The sequence below is a fragment of the Amblyomma maculatum genome, chromosome 6 (assembly GCF_055883805.1).
Source record: "Amblyomma maculatum isolate TAMU_Amacu chromosome 6, ASM5588380v1, whole genome shotgun sequence".
NCBI lineage: Eukaryota > Metazoa > Arthropoda > Arachnida > Ixodida > Ixodidae > Amblyomma > Amblyomma maculatum.
In genome coordinates this window covers 54,803,780-54,829,744 of record NC_139349.1, presented here as the reverse complement: position 1 = coordinate 54,829,744, position 25,965 = coordinate 54,803,780, and the positions used below count along the sequence as shown (strand labels likewise).

The following is a 25,965-nucleotide window of genomic DNA, read 5'->3' as shown; positions in this document are numbered from 1 at the left end:
CCATCTCAGTGCCGATCGAGAGCTCAGAATAACCCTATGCCGGTTCCACAGCTCTGCGAACTTAATGCAGGCCTCTAATGTGTGTACAGCGCCGCTGAAAGTGCTCTGTAAGCAAGATCGAAACGGAACTGGGTTAAAAGTTGCCTACCTGTGCCAGGAATGTCACCTCAGGCTTCCTGCTTCGAAATCCCGTGCGGCCGCCGAGACGTGGGATGCGTGCACTGATGGCTCGAGCGCAGCTGCCGCTCGTCGTCCTTCTTCATCTTGCCTCAGAAAACATGGCACGTGCCCGTATGAATAACACACACAGAGTATGTAGCAACGTTCTTAATAATAAATAATATTAAGTACGTTGCTACATACTCTGGGTGTGTTATTCATACGAGCACGTGCCATCTAAAAACGTTGGTATGTAGCAAACATAAATTAAAATTTAGGAATCAGTATTAGTGAAAGATGTCTTGAAAAACTCGCTACTTGATTTTGATGATGACGTTAGTGATGATGATGGCGCGGCTGTATCCATTAGAACGGGCGGTCGCATCGGCACGCAAATATATATCTAAACAGTTCCAAGATTACTGCAGAATCTGCAGTGGACATATGCGAAAGCCTGAGCGTTGCTACAACACACGGTAAATGGTGTGCCCCTCGTCGAACACAACCAACGTTCCGTTGAATGCATCAAAGCTCACCGGCGTTCTATAATCGGTCTACGGGAAAGGAAAGGTGCCGTATCTGTCACCCGCGGAACCTCGCTGACACATCTGACGAATTTCGCCGACGCAAAATTTTCACCATGAGTCTCAAAAGGCTCTCGCCCTAAAACTCTGCACCCCAATTGAGTGAGTGAGTGAATCACTTTATTGTCCAACAGAAAAGGCTCTTTTATACCTCAGGTCCTCCCCTCTAGAGGAGAGGCGCCTTGGGGTAGGTGAGAATCCGCTTCAGATGCTGGCCAAAATCCCCTGGATCTCGGCGGCCTTTTCAGCCAGTCGAACCGCTAGTAGCTGGTGTTCCGGAATTGGGCTTTTCAGCAAAGTCTCCCAGGCTTCTGTAATATCAATTTTGTTTGCCCTGCCTGGAGAATCTTGACCGATCTCCCTGTGTTGGTATGTGTCATTTGGTCAACAGCAACAACAGTAATGTATCGCGCTTTGGGGACTCGTGCAATATTTACTTGGCATGCATTAAAAGATTGGAAGGGTTCAACACTGCTGAACCGAATGTCGAGCGAAAGCTTTGGCTATGGGTGACCGAGTCTTGCATCGAACACAACCAACGTTCAGTTCAACGCATCGGAGTGCACCGGTGTTCTATAAATAAATAAATAAATAAATAAATAAATAAATAAATAAATAAATAAATAAATAAATAAATAAATAAATAAATAAATAAATAAATAAATAAATAAATAAATAAATAAATAAATAAATAAATAAATAAATAAATAAATAAATAAATAAATAAATAAATAAATAAATAAATAAATAAATAAATAAATAAATAAATAAATAAATAAATAAATAAATAAATAAATAAATAAATAAATAAATAAATAAATAAATAAATAAATAAATAAATAAATAAATAAATAAATAAATAAATAAATAAATAAATAAATAAATAAATAAATAAATAGGTTTACAGGCAAGGAAAGGCGCTGTATCTGTCACACTTTTTCTGTGCACACTTGATCCGGGCCATAAGGGAAAGAAGGTGTGAGTGAAAGTGGAAAGAGAGAAAGAGGAGTCGCAGTGGAAGGCTGATGATCTTAAACGTGCACTAGCATCGCGCACCACATGGATGCCTCCCCGTTGCGCCTCCATCGAAACGCAGACGCCGGCGGTCGGGTTGGAACCCGGGTACTCCGGTACAGCAGTTGAGCATCTAAACCACTGCGCCACCGCGGTGGGCAGGGCCGGATTAACGGTGATGAGGATCCGGTTTAAAAAAATTGATTGCCCCTATCACCCCCTTTACCCCCGACCCCTGTTGCCATGTTTGATACCGCACGTTTTAGAATATCCTCAAGAGAACACACGCCATGTTTACTCGAGGAATCTCCGGACTGTTTATCGAGTTCGAACCCGACCATGGCGATCACGTTCTGATGAAGGCCAAACGCCGATGTGTCCGTGTAATGAGCGCGTTATAGATCCCCAGGCGGTCGAAATTACTTCGCAGCCCTCCACTAAATCATATATTTCTCTCTCTCCTTTCAATCCCAAGATCCTCCTTCTTCTTGCCGCACGGTTCAGAGGTGCACGAGCTTGTTTGACAGACACTGCGCCTTTTCTTCCCTATAAGCCATTTTAATTTTTTTTTTGACAAATATGCATAAGATTCGCGAAATGAAAACGTGGTGTTAAAGTCACTATCTCATGTTCTTCGTGTATTTTTAAGCGAAGCTTGAATGTTTTCCTAATTCTTTTAAACGACACATAGTCGCAAAATGTGAACTGTTTTTTTCATGGTCTTTCAATTTATTTTTAGCAACCACTTTTAAATCGATAGACGCTTAGCGCTGTTGACGACTCTGCTGCTCTCTAGTGAAGTGCAGTTTTTTCGAAAGTACGAAACGCCTTGGCTTCACTCTATTTTTATACTTCTACTTGTTCCCCAGCACCATCGTGTTCCCAACCACTAGTGCTAGCAGCAGCTCAGCTACGACGAAGTGACCGGCTTTCCATGTTCACCTTTATTGTTTTGTTAGCGTGGAGGAGTCGTAATTAACGTGTTCGTGCAACTTATCAGAGGAGATGAAAACATTGAAGATGCCATCCGAAGCGCTTCGTGAAAGAAGAAGACTAGTACATGACGAAAGCAGCTACCGAGGCCATGGGTATGTGCCAGTACAAGTAAGGAAATTATCATCATCATTATCACTGTATTTACGTCTCCGCAGGGGTTCTTATGAGGCGCATTTCATGCGATGTCAAGCGTATTTCTTTCTTCGATCATTCTATAGTCATTGTGGAGATTAGAGGAAGCGCCGCTCCAAAATTTCAGCCACAGTGAGCACTTCGAAAGCATGGCCCTTCGATGCGAAACGCGGTGGATTTTGTGCATGCAGCGGGTGAATATAGCTCTGGAGTCTTGCTTGACCATAAGTGCCCCATAACTTGCGGCATAGGAGACGCTTAAGCAAGATGTTCATGGCATAATTGTTGAGATTAGCTCCATGAGGTCTTACTTCATTTAGGGTGAGGAGAAACGGTTGCTTCAGAGGCTTTGTAATTTGTACGACTTGAGTGTCAGGCTCCTGGCTTGCATGTACACAAAAGAAATCCCTACTGTAAAGTTCAGCGATAAGACTGTTCGATGCAGGGCACTTTTGGGAGGCCCGCGGTTATGATCTCATATATTTCAAACGTGCTTTGCACTCTGAGGAGCCAGCTTGATAGGCATTGTTTACGGAGCGTCGCCACGCGGCTGCCGAATGTGTCTTTGAACTCTATTTTTGGTGTGCCTTGCTCACAAATCCAGATGAAATACTAATCGAGTGTGCAAATCATGTACTACAGGTTTCTTTGAGTGCTAAAGCACTTATACAGAGGCTACTACCCCGAGAAAAATGCTGTTTAGTTTGTGCAGCAGCAGCGATTGGTCAAGAGCAGCATAGCAACAGCTGCATATCAGCATCTTGCTACGCATAGCTGCATTAGAACCCATGACCGAGGCAACGGTGAGTCCAACAATATGTTGCCGCAGTGACAGAGTCAATCAACAAAAGAAGATTTTTAATTGATGGCAAATATGTGTCTCAGTCCAACCAAACACGCATAACTAGGTGACAGAAGAAAAAAAAAAAAAAAACTTGGGCAACGTCGCTTTTTCACAATATTAAAATTTTTCCCAAAATTCTACATATCTTTTTTTCTGCCACCTCAGGTACAGCAGATATACTTTATGCAGAGCACATTGTGTCTGTGATTAAGTCGCCTCCCGAGATGAATGCTGAAATAAGTTGTTCTTTACATTAGCTGAGATGAAAGAAGAATTGACCTTTTGCTGAAAGCTGTGGGACCTGATGGTCTCAAATTTTACAAGACATTACAATCTGCTTTATCCTCTTTCCTACCCCAAATTTTTAGGCCAGTTTTGATGTTTGATTTTTGCCTCAGTCATTGACGAAAATGATATTGTGTTAAAACCAGAAACTGACGATAAGAACAAACTTTGATTTCTAGATGGCTGCAGGCCTATCACGTTCAGCTTTCGAATGTTGATTATAAGATTTGCGCTAAAATCCTCTCAAATCGGCTGCATCTTGCAATGCCTACGTTGTCTGGCACTCATAATGCATGTGGCTTGAGGGACCGGTCAATGAAGGGTCGAAGACTAATCTACATAGGGCGCGTGAGCGGTTTTGCAGTAGAGAATTCTTGCGACCTAGTTGGTGCACGTTCGAAGGAAGGAAAAACTTCGCCACACGACAAGGCTGCCATTATTTCTAAAATGCAGAGGAATGCATTTCGTACTCAGCTTAATTGAATTGCCAAGGTAAATTCCCCCGCACCCTCACACTCATCCCTCCCCGCCTCCCCAGTGTTCAGTTAAAAGAACCTACAGCGCAACTCTGATCTTGTCGGAGTGTTGCCGCCAACATACTCCTCATAAAATTGCATAAACTTCCCAGCACATCCATCAAAAGGTGGTCGGAAAACCATGGGAGGAGTGGCCGCAGGTTGCACACCGATTTCACAACGGCGCCACTAGGCACTTCAATTATCTAAATAAAGTGGGAACAAAAGCAGCTGTTCCATAAAGAAAAACCACTCTTTTCTAAAATCCAGATTTTTTTTTTTTTTTGCTAATGACGAAGGAACAGCAGAATATTGTTATAAAAGTATTGATGACAATGCCAAGCCTTGCAGTGCGCAGCAATATCTTGCTTCAAGTTTTTCCGGAACGTGCCGAGTAAAGATTGTGACGAGAACCAGTAGGGTGCATTTTCGAAAGCAACAATTAGATAACTGTGGAATATTGTAAAAACTACTATGACATGAATATTTATGTTGGAATGGCTTATTGCTCTGATGCGCGTGGGAGAAGATTGCTTTTAAACTTTGTTTAGCGCTCGCAACGAGTAGCTGAAACCGTCACATAAACAAACTTTGTACTATTCTCGCAAGTGCTCCCCCCAAGCAAGTTCTCCATGGAATGATTGGCGAATGTATGTTCGGTCGTATATTATATGCGAAAAAAAAAAAAAAAAAACTGCTGATGAATTATTCTATATTAAGAAAAGCACTTGTCCGTGTTTTCTGGGTCTGTTTTTGCAGATTTCATAGAAGTGGCTACACTTTCATAGAAGCACTGTCATTGATATGCTGCGACTGCTCTGTGATGGATTTGGTTTTCGCTTGATTCGATTAAGTACACCCATCAACCTCCAAAACCATGTGTACATTCATTCCACCCAGCAAACTTCAAAACCGTATATGAACCTTTATTCAGAGAAGCAGACTAGCATCCAGTAAGTGTTCCAATGTAAAACCAAAAGTTTTGCCACTTTTATTTTGCGGGTCGTTCTTCTGAAGTAAATAAATGCCAGTACAAAACAGGCAGCAGACGTCACTTCGTTTTTTTTTTTTACTCGAAGACTTGGCATATGACGTAATATGAGATCAGAAGCCAAATCAGGCTCCTACTCATAGCATTGTTCGTTAGTCATAAGGACTGGTTTCACTCCCTTGTACTCCAACGTCTTGTAATCGCCTGGTCCTTTGGCCCGCATCCCTGGCCACGCCCATAAAAAGTGGCGAAGATCCACTTCAGCGGCCGGTGTGGAGCAAATAAAGCATGCGCTTGACACTGTGTCGTCTTGAGAGGCCACCTCAACCATAATCCTTGTAACACGTCCTCCAATCTCGTTAGGCTATGGTGAAGGGGATAAGTGCACGGGGATTGAGGCAGCCTTCCATTTAAAGAGCACAACAACGTGGAGATAGAAGGAAGGTTAGTGAGGAAGGGATTTGGGGGAGGAATTCATGAGCATTTTATTCAGCCCAATATATATGGATGTATTTCATTGTTATCTCATGCAGAGCATGCATCTCTTAGGTGATGCTGAGTGTTTTTGGAACTCATTTGAGTAGTTTAATGGCCCCAAAAGAGTCCGTGAAAATGTGAGCTGCTCTTATAGGCGGGATGCTATTTACAGTCTATTGCATCATGGATAGCATAAAGCTTTATCACAAACGAGTGTGGGCGGTCGGTGCCGTACTTCCGGCGTGTGATTAACTCTGGTGGAAGAACTACAAAGGCCTGCACAACACGTTCATTTTCCACAACAGACGAATCTCTGTAAGCTGTATATGTTCCGTGCTTTTCCATCTTCGTTCAGAGACACTACTTATTTTTATTGTTATATGTACGCTATAATCGATACTGAATGCACCTAAAAAGACTTCCATTTAACCTCTTAGTGGGCAGGCGTCATTTAAATCAAGAGAAGGACTGGAAAAAAAGTTTGTTCACCTTGAAAAATAAAATTTGGCAGGAGTTCTGAACGAAGTCGCGTACACCTAAATGAAAAGGATGAACCCGAAAAAGATGTCTCGTCACTATTTTGCTGGACTTTGTGTGCTTATAATTCGCGACTATTATTTTCAGACCAGTTTTGCTTTCCTAGCAACAATAATCATGTCCCATACGCTGGAGCCGACGCAACCCACAAAGGACGCCGCGAAAATTGTCCTGACGATGTGAAGAAACATCGCGGAGAGTGCCGTGTCAGCCAGAGCCGATAGATGGAACACACGGGCGTCCACGAAGAACATCAAAGCACACCTCAGGGCCTCGAACTCACAGGCATGGCTCCTGCGAAACGAGAGGCCTCGAAAGATCAAGAACAGTGCACGTGAAAGGTAAGACGCTCAGCACAGACACAACAGCGCTTATGAGTCTGTTACTTTAGTGGCGCCATCTAAATTGCGAATTTGGCACAAGTTCAGGTGGCAATCCTCCGATAGTAGATGCATGATGACAGATACTTGTAGGCCTGGCGTGAACAGTGCGGGTTGCGGCTTCTCTCAAAAAGGCGCAGCGGTGGCAGCTAAAATACATCTGCATTTATTTAAATCGAGTTTTACTCAGCTGTGCGAGGGCTGCGCACGAAAATAGTTACAAAGTCCACCTCACCACGGCAGCACCATACATACACATCAGCTAAGTTACGGGTTACAAAGAGTCAGAGCGAAAACAATCGTAGTATGGGCTGCCTACGTAGCCCAGGCTGGAGTAACAATGGCTGTTTGAAGCAGAGAGCTACAATTATCGTGGGATATGCAAGTGCGCACTTTTGGGCTCTACAGTGGTAAAGTGTTGGCAAATACAATGTGGGCTGTTCGAGCAGTACCTTCAACGGTCCCGTGTTGGCGGGGCGGGTGGTATAGAGTCTGCATTCGCGCGGAGAAAGTTCTAAACGTTGAGAAGCGGCACCCTTGATAGCGTTTGTTGCAGCTTGGGGCTCATGGTGTTTACTGTAGCTGCGCAGTCTGCACGCTGTTTTAGAATCGTAAAAAGGGTAACTGCCGGCCGCAAGATTTAAATGATTCTAGAAGTGGCGTTGCGAAGGTGCATCGTGGCCAAGTCGAGGCAGACAGGATATTACTACAGCACAAGCCTTTCGAAGGAAGCTGGTCATTTTTTTTTAAAGTTTTCAGAAACATTTTTAAGGGACTTTCCCTCTGCCTATCTTTCTATATACTTCTGCTCTGTTCACCTGCGTGCTCCCCAACAAGGTCCCCCTAACAAATGCGGCTAATGTGTTTCTGTTTCGGTTGATGCTGATGGGGTGGCGCAGTGGTTAGGGTGCTAGACTACTGTGCCCAAGGACGCGGGATCGAATCCCAGCCTCGGCGGCCGCTTTTCCATGGAGGCGAAAAGCTAAGCGCCCGTGTGCTGTGCGATGCCAGCGCACGTTAAAGAACCCCAGGTGGTCGAAATCTCCGGAGTCCTCCACTACGGCGTCTCTCATAGCCGGAGTCGCTTTGGGACGTTAAACCCCAAAACCAAACCAAAAGATATCTCGCCTTAATGTTTTTAGACTCACCGCTTGTCCAGAAATGCACCCATTACAGCGAGGGAGAAAAATATGTATGAAATGCCGCAAAGCAGGGTGCCAGTGCCGATAACCTGCGTAATCAAAAAGAAGAAAACTGTGTTGTATTGTCAGAGTGAAAGGGCCACAGAAAAGGGTGATGTAAGGCCACCGATAAGAGTGTTCAATGCGCAGAACGAGTTCTTTGAAGCAATCATCCAAAATATACCTGTCTGGAACAAAGCCAACGAAAGAAACAGCCTTTTTTTTTAATTCGCGGGCAGATGATATAGCGCCTGGTGGTGAATTTTAGAAGTATCCTTGATGCCACTGGCGTCACTGGCATCAGGCTGCTGCCATTCGTTGCAGCCACGACGGCCGCGACATCATGGACAGACTTCCGACAGCTCTTAAAGTCGTCTGCTTTCGGCCTGCGTGAATCCCTTTCGCCCAAATTCCTGCGCGGGGATGTGAAAAATTAAACAGCGGAGGAGGCTTCCATTTAGCCGTTTAACGTGTATAGTGTACGATGTGAGTGCACGTTAAAGATTCCAAGGTGGTCGAAATTATCCGGAGATGATGAAGAAAAGGATACGTAAATTCTCGCGGGCATCATACTTTGGTGTATCGGTCTTATGGGGTCGTGCGCCGTTTTGAATGTCGCTTTCGTGCGCGCGGATCTGGTGATTGTAGATAAAAAATTTACAAATCTGAGCAATTTAAAACGGGCATTGAGTATAGTTTTAGCCACAGCGAACTGAAATCGACAATTGCTTACATCGAAGGAGGCACTTTTTTTTTTTTTTTCATACAGGTTATGTGCCGTCTTATGACAAAAAGGTAGGGAACAAGCACGCTGTCCGGCTGTCTTTTTTCAGCAAACTAACCTGCTTGTGGGCCCGAATTGACCGAGCCACCACCAAAAAGAAATACAATAGCTGTAGTGTAAATTAAGCACAAAAAAATTGCTATGCGGACAGCCAAGTATGCGCGCGCATTATATGAGATGCCCCTAACATGGTGGCAAAAAACATGCAGGGCAGACTAGCCGCTTCATCATTATCCGCATTTCTGAACACGAAAGGTCAGTTCGAGAAGATGATAAATGTCATCTGCCTAAACATTACCTGGTACACAATGTAAGCCGTTACTAAATTAAATGGCGATCCTGTGCAAATGCAACGACAAAACACCACGAACAGCAAAACGAGAACTTCTAGAAGCGTAATGCGTCAATAAAATGGGTACATACGTCAATGCACTTATACGAAAGGGAAATGCGTTTGTTCGAAGGCATGCTGTCCTGACTTGCCTCCGCAACACCCCTGCTTATTGTGATTATTACGATATCTGCCCTATACCGTTCTGAGCCTGTGGCAAACCCATGCACGCCTGCTTCGAAAAAAACATCAGTTGAAAGTATGTGCTCGCCACGCCTTGTATTCTTCGTGATTACCTTTTAACGCTCACTACCTACCCATCCAATGAACCAACTTGTCCAACAACGTATCTTGCTGAAGCTCATATATGAATGAATGAAGCCTTTATTTGAAGGAAGGGATGGCTTTCGACACCCGAGATTTTTGTCTTTAAAGCAAAGCGCCTCGTCCCATTTCTATCTACACTCGCGGATCTCGTATTGATCATTGAGTTTACACACACCGTCATGAAACTGTAAATGGTACCAGCTGCAAACTGAGCGCGAACAGATAAGTGCGTGGCGTCCAGCTGTATTCGTCAGAGACCGGTTCGCCCATCCGATCTGCAATTCTTTTGAGATTTTTTTTTTTTTTTGCCGTTAGTTTCCTAGCTTTTCCACTCAAACGCCGCATTCACACTCGGACCTCCAAGCAATCGCAAGCTATGCAGCCCAGTGTGCTGCCGGCAGCGACTGTAGCCCGCGTGGTGCAACGCTTCGGTTTTGCCTCCATCACTTTGTAATCAGCGTCTAATTTCGATACGGCGGAAAAGTGACAAAGCGAGCGTTAAAGAAAACAGAAGCAAAACTATCTTCAACCGGATATGGCGGTACCTGTTCTTGAGGGCGACAGGCGGACGGCAGGCGGCGTGCTGCTCAGTCAGCCATAGAAGAGTCGTGCGCGAGCAAGTAAGTAAGAAAATTAATCTGCTGTTCTTTTATATTTTCTTGCGTTATTCCGACTCATGCACTAGCTGTGCTGCCGCCATCCCTGTTGCGATCAAATTATGCTCATTAATCTAAATACGCGGAGAAATCAGCGTTTGTTTCTGCGCAAAGTTGGTTCCATTAATAGCATATTTTAAAGAACGACAAGTTGCAATTATCAACTTACAGAGCTCCAGTGCTTAAGTTTCACGTAAGCGATGACGATCAATGCAAAATGCAAAGTTACGTAAAACTTGCTCAACAGTGACGTCTTCGGCGCGTACGTTTCCACCGGTCTGCGTACCTGCACGGGAGAAAAAAAAACTTGTTGAGCAACCAGCTAAACTTTATTCGCTACAGCAAGGCATCCACGTTAGCACCCAATGAACAGTCGTACTGCACACTTTTCAATGGGACCAATACCAGCATGGTGTGAACCCAGTACGTCCAAGATGATTCGGTCCAATTTTACCTAAGCGCGCAATAATTTTAGTGCGGAAATACACATGATTATAATTGGCCTTCATCTTGCATTTTTCACATTTGCGACCGGATTTGAACCCTGCCTATTATTTCGTGGATGATAAACGTCTTACACGTTTCACCAGATTATAAATTCGATGGCAGGCGGCCGTTTTAAAGGTATTTATGCTTAAAAATGAGACAGTGAAGGCCTTTTATCCCTCGCACATGGTAATTGCCCGATCAATGATAGTCCCTGAAAGTTGTACTGCTTCAAAATTTTTTCTTCAGTTCAGTATTTGTGCCAGAATTCGCTACGGCGTTCATTATTATCCCGTTCAGCGTCAACTTATGGTGGGCATAGAAATCGGCAAAAGGACTTACTAAACTTCTTTGTTTGGATCTCTTCGAAGCCGGATGTGCTATCGGTCTTAGCAATGATCTTTTGAAAAGGTGTGCACAATCTTCATCGCCGTTTTAGCTACAGCACCAGTTCTCTTTTTAGTGAGTGGAAAATATTTCCTGCGTGTTTCCAGTGCACAAGACTTAAAGTCATACCTCCTCAACAAGCAATATTGGTAAAAAGGTGGTGAACATCTTACACACAAACATTATTAATTATAACTCAGTGCTAACTTTCCCCGCCGCGGTGGCTCAGTGGTTCGGCTGCTCGTTTACTGTGTCGGGAAACGAGGATTCGATCCCACCCGCGGCGACTGCATTTCGATGGAGGCGAAACCTAAAATGCTTCCGTATGCTGTATACGCTAGTACACGTTAGATCATCCCCATAGCGTGAGTCGCCTAGTCAATGCATGGAGTCAACCTCGAAAGTCTCGGCAGCGTCTCAATGAAGGTGAAACGCAAGAGGATCGTCTGCTGTGCGACCGGAGTGCTCGGTAATAAACCCAAGGTGGTCGAACTTATTAGCAGCGATTCTTTCTCTCTTCCTAATTACACTTGTGTTCTTCCTCCCTGCCCTCACGTTGCAGTGAAAAGGAGAAAACGAATTCTATTTTCTTGCCACATTGAGGAGACAGGATGAGAAAACAGAGGCTATATATAGTACCTGACCAAAGTACGTATACGTTACAGGTACAGTAAGCTGCGAAATTTAGGAAGCCGCCGACTACGCAGAGTGCTAAATAGCTTATTCCTTAACTGGCGGTGCCCTTGAGATATTTTCAATGCATGTGCGTCGCCAAAGCTTACCATTCAATGTAGTATCCAATAAAAGCGGAATGCGTAATCGAATGTTAGAGTGCTATCAGCCGAGGCGATTTCCCTTCGTGAGGTGACCGCTAGGAATACAAACAAACAAACAAGCAAACAAACAAGCAAGCAAACAAACAAACAATTCGTATTAGAACGCAATTAGCGCAAATTCTTAATCCTATATTTTGTGAACTCACATCTGGAATGTCGTTCGGATCGCCTAATCTTGGCTTCCCAGGTTGCCATCCAGGACCTTTAAATAAAGTGGAGAGCTTGTTACTAAGACCATTAATGCTGACGAACTGCTTGCAGATATTTATGAAGTGGTCCGTCTGAAAATAGAGAGAACAAGGCAGTGATGTTATAACGTCAGAATAAAGATAATGAAATGTTTAAGAACCCTTTCTTTTAAGGAGTTGTTGGAAATTCTTGGGTATTTTGTTACGATTTGTGTAGTGCCATGCACTACACAAGCAGGTATTCAGTAGAATATTTTAAGCTGGCCTGTATTTACCATAGCCATATATCTGAAAATAATAACAAATATATGAACCAAAATATAAACCAAAATAGGCACCGGAATTACACGACATTCACAAGCATAGACGTTAAATTACTCCATTATAAACGCGCAAATCATTGGCGATTGTTTCGCATAAACAGAACGATGATTACGTGCAGACTTAACGAAGCAGCCGAGATGGATTAAGTCACATAAGCTCCGCCACCACACTGTAGTCAAATGTAGGAGAACAAGTGTTACGTTATATGGTTTTCACCTTCACCATTGCCTTGTTGCCATCAGTACAGCGCAAATTTTTCTCAACGTAATGAAAACAAAAGGAATCTGTTCGCGTATACCAGTGACCGCGTAGTCCTGAGAGATGGCAACCAGCCTGACCACATTACGACGTTGGAGCAAATCCCATTTACGCATTGCAATATGAGGTGGAACTTGGTATCATGGCTTTCCATTTTTCAAAATGTTGAGTGCTATTATTAGGCGCTCCTTCTTGAATATAAAATTGAGTACATATATCACAATGTTTGCGAGACGATTCCAAAGTATTTCTTTTTGTTTTCTCCTATTGTCATTGAATAATCAATAAAGCTGGTTTTCTATTAGACATAAAGTAGTTCAATGTCCCAAACGCGCCTGAACAAATATACGTACTTCGGCTGTCGTATATAACTTTTCTTTCCTTTGTAATAATTTCTGGCTGATACCATTATCATGTGCATTCACACCAGTATCAGCCTTTGTCTTCCTGGTATGCATGCCTTTACACATTTGAAACCTTTTTTCATCGTATGAACTGTCATCGCAGCGCTTGACGCAATTTTAAAGTAGACGCTGCGCAAAACAAAACAAAACAGAGACACCAGAGGAAGACACAAACGACAGGACTGGCGCTGTGTATGTTCGCGTCTTTCTCTTCTGTCCCCCCTTTTTTTTTTTTTTGCGCTCCTTCTACTTTACTTAAACCGCCGAATAGCTCAAAGGCTGTTTCAAGACTTTCCGTTTATAGTGTTCCCAATATGACATTTTGTAGATATTGAGTTTGATTGGAAATAATTGGTGCCATTGGACAGAACTTTAAGTGAAAATTTGAAGCGAAAAGCTTCACTAGGCTAGTCAACTCTGAGTCTCGCGTGTGCTCCGTCGTTAGAAAATGCCACAACTGCGCATGCGCAAACCACGTGGCGTCACAGGAGAGGCGCAGGTGGTCGGAGCCGCCGCCGCGACTCCACCAGTTGACCTTTAGCCTGTGCCGCGCGCTTTCACCGGGCTGTGTTTATGTCTATACAGAAGTGTAACTGTGATGATGATATGGAATTGGAATAAAGTTTAATCTTATGTGATATACGGCTGTTATCGAGTTTCACCGTGATAATAGGCCACGGAATATCTATAAGGTGCAACCGTGAACAACAAGTTAAGCCTCAACTACGCCAAGGAAACGCAAGCTAAGCCATGGCATCGCCGAAGCTTTTCGCTTCTGATATCCAGGCTAAGCCACCACCAATTTTTTTTTTTTTTTCTGACCGATGGGAGCAGAAAAAAAAAAAAGAATAGCTCCGTTTCTTCTAGCATTTTGAGTTTAGAGTTGCATCATATCCTAATAGCCCCCTTCTCTGCGCATGAACATCAGTTCTTAGAAATTATTATTAGAAATATTTTAAAACGCTAAAAACCATAGACCAAACTGGCGTTATAGAACGTGGGGTTTAGGAACGTTTGGAACGTGGGTTTCGACCAAATTGACGTTATGGAAGACCAAACATGCGACACAGGTACTGCCACAGGACTTATCTGAGCACGTGAACAGTCTTACCTGCCAGCTGCAATAGAGTAGCACTTTTTATCATGTTTAGTTTGAAATGATCCAGCCCGAAGCAAACGTTGAGAGAATATTAATCAGCATGAAACCGTGATGTCACACACGCAAGGTTGTCCGTTGAATCATTATCGAATTAAGTGGAATTGAAACGAGCAAAACATTCATACACACAAGGAAAATAAAAAAAAAAAGCAAAATTGAAGAACAAACAAACAAAAAAGAGGGCAGGCGCACCTGGAGCGACCACGGGTCGAATGTGTTCACAGAATGCGTCAACCCATAAGCAGGCCTGCGCTGTTCGGCAGCGAAAGTGCCGAAGAGACGGTCCCAAATGATAAGTGTACCACCATAGTTCTTATCTATGCAGTATCGATCTCTTCCTGAAAATAAAAGAAAACAAACGATGCAATAGCAGGCATGTATAAGTAATACGTAAGTGTTCTCCTAATGCCTATGAAGTGCATAAAGACTTCAACAATAAAACGCATCGGAGCCCTTAACTGAGCATTCCTATCGCGACTGCGTGCAGCGTGTAGCCAAACAAGGGCCATAGAAAAGAGCTAGAATGCCTCACTTTCTCTAAGCTGCTTTTACTAAGAACAAAATAAACTTTGCATGTGACGCTGCGGAAGGTTAGAGGCAACACGTTCAAGAAAGGGGATGGCCCCGGAACTAGGGTGGCCCCGGAACTTTGACGCAGGATTGGCAAAAAGATTGTGCTGATCTTAGAGTGGGTTGTATTTGCCATCTACTAGGAATAAAACGCAGTATTTTAATTTCTGAAAGTACTGAAGGGTCTGCTGTGGTGAGAGATGAAATTAACAATAAAAAACAGTGCTCTTTCACCAACAACAGTACAAATACTACGCATTTGCCCAACGTGAGATCAATGTTTCCTGAAAACACTTTTCCTCATCCCGATGGCTCAGTGGTTTGGGCTTCCGGCTGCTGAGCTTGACGTCGCCGGTACGACCGCGGCCGCGGCGGCTGCATTTCGATAGAGCAGCTGGAATGCAAGGCGCCTATGTACTTGGCGATGTTTGCGTACGTTGAACAGCTCCAGGGGGATGAAAGCAAGCCGAAGTCGTTTACTACTGCGCCCCTCATAAGAAATGTCGCTTTGGGACGTTAAGCCATGTGCTATATCACAGAAACTTCTATTTCCGCATGACGCAGGCATAACGGTGATACAAAACGCAGGCTTTCTGCCGGACATTTGCTACGAGCGCAAATAATTCAGCCCTTCATTGGCTGCGCTACGCCAAGTTGCGCACTTGTGGCGTCTGTTCAATTAGCCCTGCCAGTGCGAATGAGAAGATGTAGTGCAGCTTCCAGAAAACATGATTTCGTGAGCGCTACTGTGCAGGCAATGAAGAGTGAAAAGCCTGGGCCGGCTTGCACGATAAAGTCCGAGCTAAGTCCAGACTTAAATGGTGTCTTTAGAAAGACCAAGCTTATTTAGGACGGCTCGTGTTCCGAACGTCGAACGCTTCGGGTTCATGTTCACCAGAGTGGCTTCCCAGAACGGCCTCAGCAACCACATGCGGCATTTTTCCTCGTAACACAATCTTAAGCCGCAAAAAGCAATGGCACGGATTTTACACAACGCAAAATTGACGGAATGTGTACATCTTACAGCAGGGACAGTGCCAGCGCATCCCTTTATTTTCCTAATTTCTCTACTTAAACACCTGGCGTCCTTGTGTCTTAACCAAGACAGCACTAGAGTCGTAATCATACAAGCGACTTATTCAAGTCAGGACTGAAGCCCAGTCTTGACGCCGGTCTTAAGCGGCCATGCTAGTGGCCTATTCTTTAGACTCCAGTTAAGTCTGGACTTAACTAAGACAGTCTTAACATTGTTTTGTGCAAGCGGGCCCTGCTGTTTAGAATCTCTTTGTGTCAATGTAAAAGTTAATGTGAAAGCCAGCGAAAGCAACCTTTTCTGGTCATTAGATGAACAATTATAAACAGCCTTTCCTTTTTCAACGCCCCGGATATAACACGAATAATAAAGGGCCTGCGTTCCATCTCTTACAAACTTCCACTCATTTGAGCAGTTGCTTCCAGTTAAGAGCGGACTTGACAGAAGTGACAACGATAGTCGCGTGACCCACATGCATAATCATGACACATTCCCAGTTCCTTACGTAAACTCGAAATGGACACATGAACGTGCACACTACAAATCGCAGGCACATGATACAAAGCCGCGCCGCATACAAACGCGTGTCGTGATTATGCACGGTTTTTAAAAGCACCTGCTCTCTTGTACGAGAGTTTCCTGTTACTACATGCAATGCCGTCTCTATAGACTGAGATAATTCGGTCAGTAAAGAAACGGAAAGAAGTGAGATAATATAAATAGCGATAGGCAATGGTCAGACGTACGTGTTATCTCATCGAGTGCCCTTGCTCCATTGTGATAGCTTCAAGCCGGCACAAGTTGCGCTGCAGCGAACGCAATAAATACGTGAAAAGTACGACACTCGCGGAAACCCCAGCTAATAGTCGCACATTCGAGTCAAGTGTCCGATCGAGTGCCTGCAGCTTTGCTAAAGAACGTGCCTAGCTCGGCGCATAATAACAAACAAGTACAGGAAGTCAAACTAACAGCAACCCAGAAATCGATATATATAGATAGAATAATGATAAACATAAAAACTGGAGGTGAGAGCATGCAATCCTGTTTAGCATAATTAAGATCGAACGAACGATTCAGTGCAGGCTTATTTTATCTCTGTTTAAACTCTAGTGTCGTTGCTAATGTTTATCATCATCATCATCATCGTCAGCCTGATTATACCCACTGCAGGGCGAAAGCCTCTCCCATATTTCTCCACTTAACCCGGTTCTGTGCTAGCTACATCCACTTGACCCCTGCGAACTTCTTAATCTCATCCGCCCACCTAACTTTCTGCCGCCCCCTGCTACGCTTTCCTTCCTAATGTTTATGGCGATATTCAAATCATAGCCTGGTAAAGAGGCGCGCCCTCGCTCTTGCATAATTTTTACTTTTTTTTTAGTAGCAACGAAGTTTCAGGAATCGGACATTTAATCTGGGCAAAACGCGTGCGCGCCATACGTTTGCTCGTTCGTACGTAGCTGACCCCTTGTAATCGACGTTGCTGCTCCTGGATGCACGCTTAGTACGACACTGCGCATTTAGACTAATACGTGAATTCTAGTCTTAACCCGGGTCCTATCTGCCCATCCATCACACTCCATAAGCAGGCAAGCGTAGCAGGGAGCGTCCGAGAGTTGGGTGGTCGGTGGGAATTCAGACGTTTGTGGTGCTAAGGTGGTCGCCGCTAGCATAACTCGTTAAGGTTAATGAAGGCATGTGGGAGAAGCCTCTTTCCGGCATTGGAAGTAGTAAGGCAGATACTTATGATGATTATGACGATTACCGCATTTTCGTCCAGTAGTGCAGGGTATCTAAAGGAATCTACGGCCTGACTATGTTCACTTTAATTAAGATTTGCATGTTGGCATAAGCAAGACGATCTTGAGCGTTACGTAAAGATAAGCAGTACATTTCATGCGAAACGCATGCTCAAGAGCACTAGTACATGATGTGGTAGCCTGCATACCACCCCTATATTATAGCTACGCGTTCATCGCCACATTCACCCATAAATACACACCCCACACTTACCCATTCCTTTCTCTATCACCTCCATCCCTCCCCAGCCTGCCCAATTCTACGAACCCTATGCCAACCTACAACACTCCCTTTTCTGGTGTAGCGCTGCCAGTCCGTCCCCCAATTCTCCGCACCCCACTCCCCCTATGTAGCAGGCTGGCCTGACTACCCTCGGACCAGCTGACGCCACTCGTACACGATTATTGTGGGCGCAGGACATCGTATACGCTTAGTACTCGTAGCAATGAAGTTATCTCTTCTTTCTCTGTCCGTGTCCCTGTTTGTGCTCACACTGCAAAGGGTACAGCTGTGAGGCTGCAGAGGAAAGTCAGGTACCTGTTTTATATGCGTCACATCCAAATAATCAGGCGTCCTACATGGCCTACCCATTGCTTAACCTTTAGCCGCCTATATGACCAGTCGATTCGGTGGCTCAATAGGTGTTTGAGCTTATTGTTACTTTCTTATTTACTCACATTTCGTTGTTTTTTTTTTATTTTCATGCTCCTACGCTCGTCTGGATACGCGTCGTCGCCGCGTTCCACACTGGACAAAACCGCACAGGCACGCTAGCGACAACCAAGACGTGGTTTGCTTTGTTTTGCTTTACAGGGTTTAATATTCCGAGGCAACTCAGAGACTTCATAGTGGAGGGATCCGGGAATTACAACTCCCTGGAGTTCTTTAACGTCCACTGATATTGCGCAGCACACGGGAGCCTTGCTTTCGCCTCCATCGAAAAGTGGCCGCCACGGCCGAGATTCGATCCCGCAATCTTGGGAACAGTAGTCAAGCGACCTAACCCCTGAGTCACCGCGGCGGGCCACAGCCGAGAAATGAAAGTCTCACAATCACAAGACCGAACAAAGAGCGCCTACTTTCCACTTTCACTTTACATCAGTTGACAGATATGTAATTCAAGTAGTTTCTCAAGGGCCCTTGGGACTTCTCTCCCGGAAAATTTCCTTCTGCAACCGTGTGATCCTGCGCGCTGATGATTACTTTTGCATTGTGTGCGTGCCTGTAATAGAATAGCAGAAATTTCCGCCGAAAACTTGGAGGCGCAACTCTTCTAGCTGTGGCAACCAGTGATGCATGGCGGGATTTTTGTGCCACTCGCGGTGAACACTTCCTGTTCATGCGACTCATGAGCCAAATAAGCAAGGCTCTCGTCTTAATAAATATTACCGTGGTGCACTCGATGGTGGCTGGGTGTGTTGAGCACCAACTCGAGTGGTCCCAGCGTCTGAATGGCTTCTGTGTGAATGAGAAACTGGTAGAGGCGGTTGAACTGACGATGCACCAGGTACATGCTCGGTGACACCAACAGCGCCAGGGGAAGGTATAGAAGCTGCAAAAGGTACGCGCAGAAAAGAATGTTTTAAGTATATGCCTTCAACCCACATAATACCCGAAAACGTACAAACCATCGCAGATGCTCGCTACAACGCTTAGCGCAGGTTGAACAACGTGAGAATTGCCTTTAAAAAAAAAATGATGATGTCCATTACTTCAGAAATCACAAGGCGTGACTCAAATAGAAATATACTTTGTTGGGCCGCACATATTTTGACACTGCGCAGGTGGATTTGGAATAGACATTGCGGAAAACGTAGCGCAGCTTTATAAAAAATATTATTTGAGAGCACGTCCACATCATGATTTTCGTTCTCTGAAGAGACTGGCTTACGGGTTCGTAGTAGGCCTGAAGAGCCGACTGACGCATCGCTGTTGTCAGGTTGTAGAACTCGGAGCTGTGGTGGACTTGGTGGCCTGACCATGCCAAGTTGATCTCTGGGCTCGGAACATGGGAAGGAAAAAATTTTCATGACAACTATAACGAAGAAAGACAGATAACGCGATAGTTTAGCGTGTTAAATTGGGCGTGTTGGTACATGTCTTGTCGTCTAGCCTTGTCCTTCTTTCTTTGCGCTGTTTTATTTGTTCAAGACGCGATAGTTGTTTCGGTCAAGTTTCCCTTTTTTCCCAAAATGTTTTCACCCTTCCGTCTACTGTATTAACAGTACTATTATGAAAGAAAACAGATAGTACCAATTACATCCGCCTGTGCAACATTAATTCTGGCGTGCGTACGGACGCGAAAGGGAGACGCCTGAAGAAACTTGTGTAATACGATTTGTGCAGAAACTAGGACGTCCAAAATTCGCAATTGATCAAAATTGGTTAAAAGGTATTTTGTTCACTTGAAGACCAAACTGCATCACGAATTTATTGAACTTGTCCTCCTCAACTATATTCCTGAACAGGCAATTTTTTAGCACAAGCATGTGCAAGGCACTGACTCGATCCTTAATTGTTTTTATAGCCACGACTTCTCAGATGAGTTCAAAATATCACAGAAACACTCCTGTTATTTTTTGAATCACGGAGATCTGATAAGGGGACCTCTTCTAAAATATGCATAAAACTTTTGCTGGTTTTTGCATATTTTAACTGCATTTGCATTTTAACTGACGCGGAGTTTCGTCGAAATGTCGTGCTCTTGCATCCAAGTACTTCAACTGTGCGAAATTGCTCATTTAATTATTTTCCTTGCCATGAGCGCTCCATTATTTAGACGAAGAATCACCATATATAGACAAGGACGCCTAGACATATTGCCGTATCCGGTGGCTGCGGTGCGACACCGTAGACACAAACGTCTCTCGAAATACTTGTAGACGAACGCAAAAAAAAAAAAAAAAGTAAAAAAAGAAAGTGAGGAGGAAAGGGCGGGGAGCAGGGAGGGCATACTGTATGGTCTTTGCAATTTCCATTAGAACTGTCTTTATTGTCGTTGCATGCTCATTTCGAAGTGCACATATGTGGTTAAATGTAGAAATGTGACATGCTTACCGTGACCCCAGCGATGCACCCAGTAGTAGGCGAAGTCGATGGCCAGCATAGCGAACAGCCACGTGGCCGTCGAATCCCACGAGAGTGTTGCAATCCTGAAGTTGTTGTACACATAGATGTAACCGCCGAGGAGGGTGCCTTCCGTGAACAGTCTGTACAAAAGAGGGATTTATAGACTGTTTCAGTCACTACACCTGCTTATGTCGCTAATCAAGCAAGGACGCTACGCTAAGCATTACGATACCACAAATAATACGTTGCGTGCTGAACGGCTCGAGCTTGGAATAAGGAAGTGAAGATCTATTTTAAAACCCCTTTCTGTGTTTGCGAATTGTACTAGTAATCTGCGATTCGCTGATTGCCTTAGTACGTAACTCAGAGTATTAACTGCAAAGAATGATTGAGACAGGAATAACAGGAAGGTAGGCTAGAAAATCAATATGCAGAAGACTAAGCTAATGTTCAACAGCCTCGCGAAGGAATAGCAGTTCACAATAGCTAGCGAAGCACTGGAAGTAGTAGGTGAATATGTCTACTTAGGACAGGTAGTAACCACAGATCCGGACCATGGAAGGGAAATAACTAGGAGAATAAGATTGGGATGGAACGCATTTGGCAAACATTCGCCGATTATGACTAGCAGCTTACCAGAATCGCTTGAAAGGAAAGTATAAAACAGTTGCATTTTACCTGTGCTCACCTATGGGTCTGAAACATGGAGGCTAACGAAAAGGGTCCTACTTAAGTTGAGGACAACTCAGATTGCTATGGAATGAAAAACGGTAGATGTAACGTTAAGAGATAGGAAGCGTGCAGAATGGGTCAGAGAAATAACTCGAGTTAATGACATTCTAGTAGAAACCAAGAAGAAGAAATGGACATGGGCAGGGCACGTAGTGCGTAGAGAGGATAACCGATGGTCGCTTAGGATAACAAAGTGGATTCCAAGGGAAGGAAAGCGTAGCAGGGGGCGGCAGAAAGTTAGGTGGGCGGATGAGATTAAGAACTTCGCAGGGGTCAAGTGGATGCAGCGAGCACAGAACCGGGTAAAGTGGAGAAATATGGGAGAGGCCTTCGCCCTACAGTGGGTACAGTCCGGCTGCTGTTGATGATGATGAATTGTACCAGAAAACAAATTAAGCCATCATGGCGACCTGTTGACAGAAATGTAGTAAATGTGAGCGGTAACAGAAGTTAATGATATCGCAACGCTTTGAAAGGTTAATACAAATGCGATGTACGTCAGGAAATTCTCAGGCAGAGTACCGGTCGTTCCCCCCTCCCCCATCCCCCACACATTTATTTTCTATTCTGCGGAATATAGACGCACATGAAGTGTGTTTGCAAGGCTTCTTTAAGTGATTCAACCGGGCATTCACTGTAGCGGTTGGAAGGTCTTCCTAACATCCATGTATGAGAAGCCTGCGCCGTGCTGATAACCCGCATATAGTTAGCAGAGCAATAAATAACATTGTATTACTGCGCCTTGGTCAGTGCGAAGGTGCATAAGTTCCTACAAGCGTCATCCGCTCACCGGGACAGCTCCTGGATAATTCCTTGCCCTATGGAGGTGAGTCCATCGTCCAACTGGAAGCGGTCACTGTTCTTTTGCACGAGATTGAAGATGAGCTCAATTACTAGGAACGCTGTAAAGAGGGGCACGGCCTGCAAAACACACGAAAAAGGCACTTTGAGCAATATTTGGTACTGGGTTAGTGAAATGCTGTGAAAGTGACAAATCCAGTTTATAAATCAGGCTCGACAGGACATTAGCACAACTTCTGAGCGCAATCTCATGCAGGTGGGTACCAAGAGTATACGAGTGCAGTGGCACAAGAAGACGTCAGGGTTTATCGCGACAGACGATGAGCTCCAATGAAATATTTATGTTTGTCTGAGTAATACTAGAAGTAAAAGTAATAGACGGTTTTTTTGAGATACAAAAACGCTTCCGCCGATGCAAACCAAGTAGTGTGAGTAGTGTTGTGTCGTGGGTAGCCACAACAGCAGGTGAAGTGGTAAAGAACAAGACTCTTGTGTTAAACTATACAGATTCCTTTGTCAACGTTTTCCCAAGACCTGTTTCCAACCGAATGGCCTTGTTATGAGAAGCTTCGCATTGTTTGTGGAAACGAAAAGAGCCAACTTCCCCCTTCTGCGTAAACCTCGAAATGTTGCCAGTTGACAAATATGGCTTGAAGAGGGTAACGAAAGAGTACAGGTGGTTTATTACCACGCCTAGAAAATTAAGGGTATGGATGATTTTCTTGTGTCTCGCTCTCCGCGTGTGACTTGTTTAGCCGATATTCTGTGCTCTTTCCCTGCTTTGTGAGCGCTCTGAAACCACCGAAATCAACAGATATATCCGGTATGCGACGTCGGCGATCGACTCGCATGTGTGAATGTGGCCTAAGGGACACCTCCCTCTTTATTTCTAAAACAACCGATAAAATATCGTGGAAACAGACTGTTTGCTGGAAAACATTGCTTGCTGAGAATATTTTACAGATTTGAACGAATTGGCCAATAACAAAAATATGTCGCAAACTCGACACAAAAGTGCACCGAAGGCTTGGTCGACGCTACTCACACGGAGGACACCAATCGCGTCACAAATTTCACGAGTGTAAATCAAATATCACAAATGAAGCAAAACAATTTAATAGGAGCCGAAATAAACGAGACGAACAGTACACCAACTTTCACTGAGCTTGGATTTCACCTCTCTCCCGAGCCAGCAAGCCGGTTATGTGCCTTGTTTACTATGCTTTTGAGTCTGTCATTCGTGCCCCTAAAGAAACACCACTTTCGGACTGTATACTTTTTCTTCGACTGAAAGATTTTCCTTAATAACGTCGAAATATAAAAACAAAACTATGTATGATCCTATGCTACAGCCAAAAACGATCGTCAACAAGCAATCGAACCGCTTCATTTCACAGTGGTGTTAATACTTTTGCACATTTTAAGCATATTATAATGACAATAAATTACATAGCGGAACTATCTTGAGATGCACTTCCTACACTATGATTTCGATCACGTGGGAAGCGCATTTCACAGTCAATCGTGATTCATCACCGTCTATCATCTGCTCTACAGTGCAGACGTGTATAAAAAGACTTTAAGTTTCCTTCATGGAAATCCTTGGCAGGTTGCCAAATTAACCAGACGGAATGCAGGTGGTATGTCGCGATCGCATGCACGTGCCAGAGAAAGCGTGTACGGTACTGTAGATTGTTCAAAACGGACTTAAGGCGCTCTCTTGTTGCATGTGAACTGAGAACACATGTATAGTTAAAGAAATTAGTGTTTTACTGCTTTTTAGAAATATTCAAGATAAATAGCGTTTCCTCTATAATTCGGTTTGTTTCATAGGTAAATGCATTTAAGCGCTCGGGGTAGATAATGCCATGAGTCTCTTGCTGTTTTATTACTTCTAGTGTTTCGTTGCATAAAATTAAGTTACGCAGGCTATTAATACGCGTTTTTCAGCACAGAATTACCGACGTGATAACAGTGCATTATATTTAGCCCTGAGCTACGAATAAGGACTCTGCTATAGGTCTGCATATTGAATTGTTGGTTTTAGGTCTCGCGTTTTTCTCGGACCCATTCTCTTACAGTTCTTTTGGAGCCTGCTCGCTATCCCGGCTGCGGTTATTGCGCTTCTCGGGCCTCTTGGCCAAACAATACCGGCAGCAGTTGGCGAACACGCAAAACGGTGTGCTCTTTGCGAAGACGGAATTCCAAGACGCTGATTGTTGCTTGATTACACAACTATTCCTTTCTCATTCTAGTTTTTCCAGCTCTGCATGCAACCATACGAAGCCTGCAAATTAACCCCGCATTCTGCGGATACTACAGAAATTTGAATGTCCATGACGTCACTTCGTTCAGCCGCGAGAGGGCGCCATGGAAATGTTTTTCCAGGTGCTATCAAATATCTAAAGTATAAACTTGGTAATATGCTCTGTTATGCTGTTTGCAAAAAGCTTGTAAACCTAGATTTCTACACATTCTGGAGAAAAAATAAAGAAAAGAGCTGTCGAAACTGCTTTGCGACCCACATATGCACTTGTTAACTTAGAAGTATGTGACGGCCAAAGGTGCACACGAGCGGCGCCTCATGCAACTGTTCATCGTGGGTTTTCACCGTGATAGCGTATTGCTGACGCTTCTTTTGGACTTACCTGTACAATGTAGTCCGGAACGTCTTCATGTTTCTCGAAAGACGTCTCGTTTGGGCTAACGACATAGACGAGGTAGCCGAGGCGCTTGACAGTTTCGCGCGCCAACTCCATTACTTGTCAACGCTCTTCGTGCCGTGCTTTGTCGAGCCACCGCGTCACCTTTTATCGCGAATAGACTGCGCTTCGGAGCGTTACCAATCGCCAAGGGCGTCGTTTGTTTTTTTCTTTCCGCTACTCAGGAATCTCGCAACTGTCTCGCATGACCTTACGGGAAACGGTGACGTAATGCGGCCAGCTGCGTAGAAACAGACCGCTGGATTACAGCAGGCGGCGAAAGGCTTATAAAATTGCTGCACAAGTCGAATATGTGTGTATGCCAATGTAGCTGACTTCTACATTATCAATGTTATCTTTTTGCAATCAACACAAGTATTCAACAAACGAAGCGAACGCCCGTCTCGAATTTGTGCTGCCATCTGTGGAAGAGAAAAAGCACTGAAAACTCTTTATTTTGCCGAGTAGGCAGAAGATGGCGATTGCTGTTACTACAATTCAGACTGCGGAGCACGTACGCATAGTCATTGCGCAAGTTAAAAGCCATATCAACAGCACTGAAGGTCAAGACATGCCTCGAATACAAAGGTTATATGAGGGCCAAATTATGTCATAATCTTCCAAAGCTAAGCCAATGAATGAATGAAAAACTTTAATCGCTCAGAGCGAAGCAGTAAAGCCGGTAACCTTACGATGAATTTATGGATTCGATACCTTGTCAAGGCAGGGCGATTTCAATGCAGTCGAAATGCAAAAGCACCTGCCTGAGTAAGCAATTTCATATTGAGGAGCCATGTTGTCCGCCTTCTATGCCTAAGGGTCAATAACCGTTTTCTTTTTATTTTTTTCCAGATCAGGTCTGAAAAAAAAAAAAATATGGAGATGGTAAATGTTATGGCAGTTAACTGTAGTAAGTGAGGAAAAGGAAAAGCTATATGTACCTAAGTGAATTTGTTTTTAAGCTCGAACCGGCATGAGCCGGCGAATGTTTATACCTATGATCTATTACGTGTTTTTATTAGC

At 44.1% G+C, this 25,965-nt stretch overlaps 1 protein-coding gene across 4 annotated transcripts; it reads right to left on the bottom strand.

Moving 5' to 3' along the window:
- Positions 1-934: 934 nt before the first annotated feature.
- Positions 935-25,261, bottom strand: LOC146185774 (alkylglycerol monooxygenase-like). Of its 4 annotated transcripts, none has more exons than XM_084606696.1 (10): positions 24,889-25,261; positions 22,230-22,360; positions 20,696-20,847; positions 19,530-19,633; positions 19,028-19,190; positions 14,428-14,573; positions 12,049-12,183; positions 10,434-10,479; positions 8,063-8,145; positions 935-1,054 (listed from the first exon to the last, which is right to left on the bottom strand). In XM_084606696.1, exons 1-10 carry the CDS (start codon positions 24,997-24,999, stop codon positions 1,034-1,036), a joined length of 1,092 nt encoding a protein of 363 aa, XP_084462822.1. In that variant the 5' UTR covers positions 25,000-25,261; the 3' UTR covers positions 935-1,033. The 4 variants fall into 4 exon arrangements, with proteins under 4 accessions (XP_084462822.1, XP_084462820.1, XP_084462819.1 ...); XM_084606694.1 differs by having other exon boundaries at positions 939-1,054; positions 10,363-10,479; positions 24,889-25,260; XM_084606693.1 differs by lacking the exon at positions 935-1,054 and adding an exon at positions 5,484-6,828 and having other exon boundaries at positions 10,363-10,479; positions 24,889-25,257.
- Between the last annotated feature and the right edge of the window lie 704 nt (positions 25,262-25,965).

What these genes read in the sequence shown, in the direction of transcription:
- LOC146185774 (XM_084606693.1), bottom strand. Translation starts at nt 24,999, where the DNA reads ATGGAGTTGGCGCGCGAAACTGTCAAGCGCCTCGGCTACCTCGTCTAT. An exon ending in CCACCATCGAGTGCACCACG is followed by an intron (nt 14,574 to 19,027) that starts GTAATATTTATT and finishes TTTTATTTTCAG; the next exon opens with GAAGAGATCGATACTGCATA. An exon ending in TCGACCCGTGGTCGCTCCAG is followed by an intron (nt 12,184 to 14,427) that starts GTGCGCCTGCCC and finishes CTCTATTTTCAG; the next exon opens with ACGGACCACTTCATAAATAT.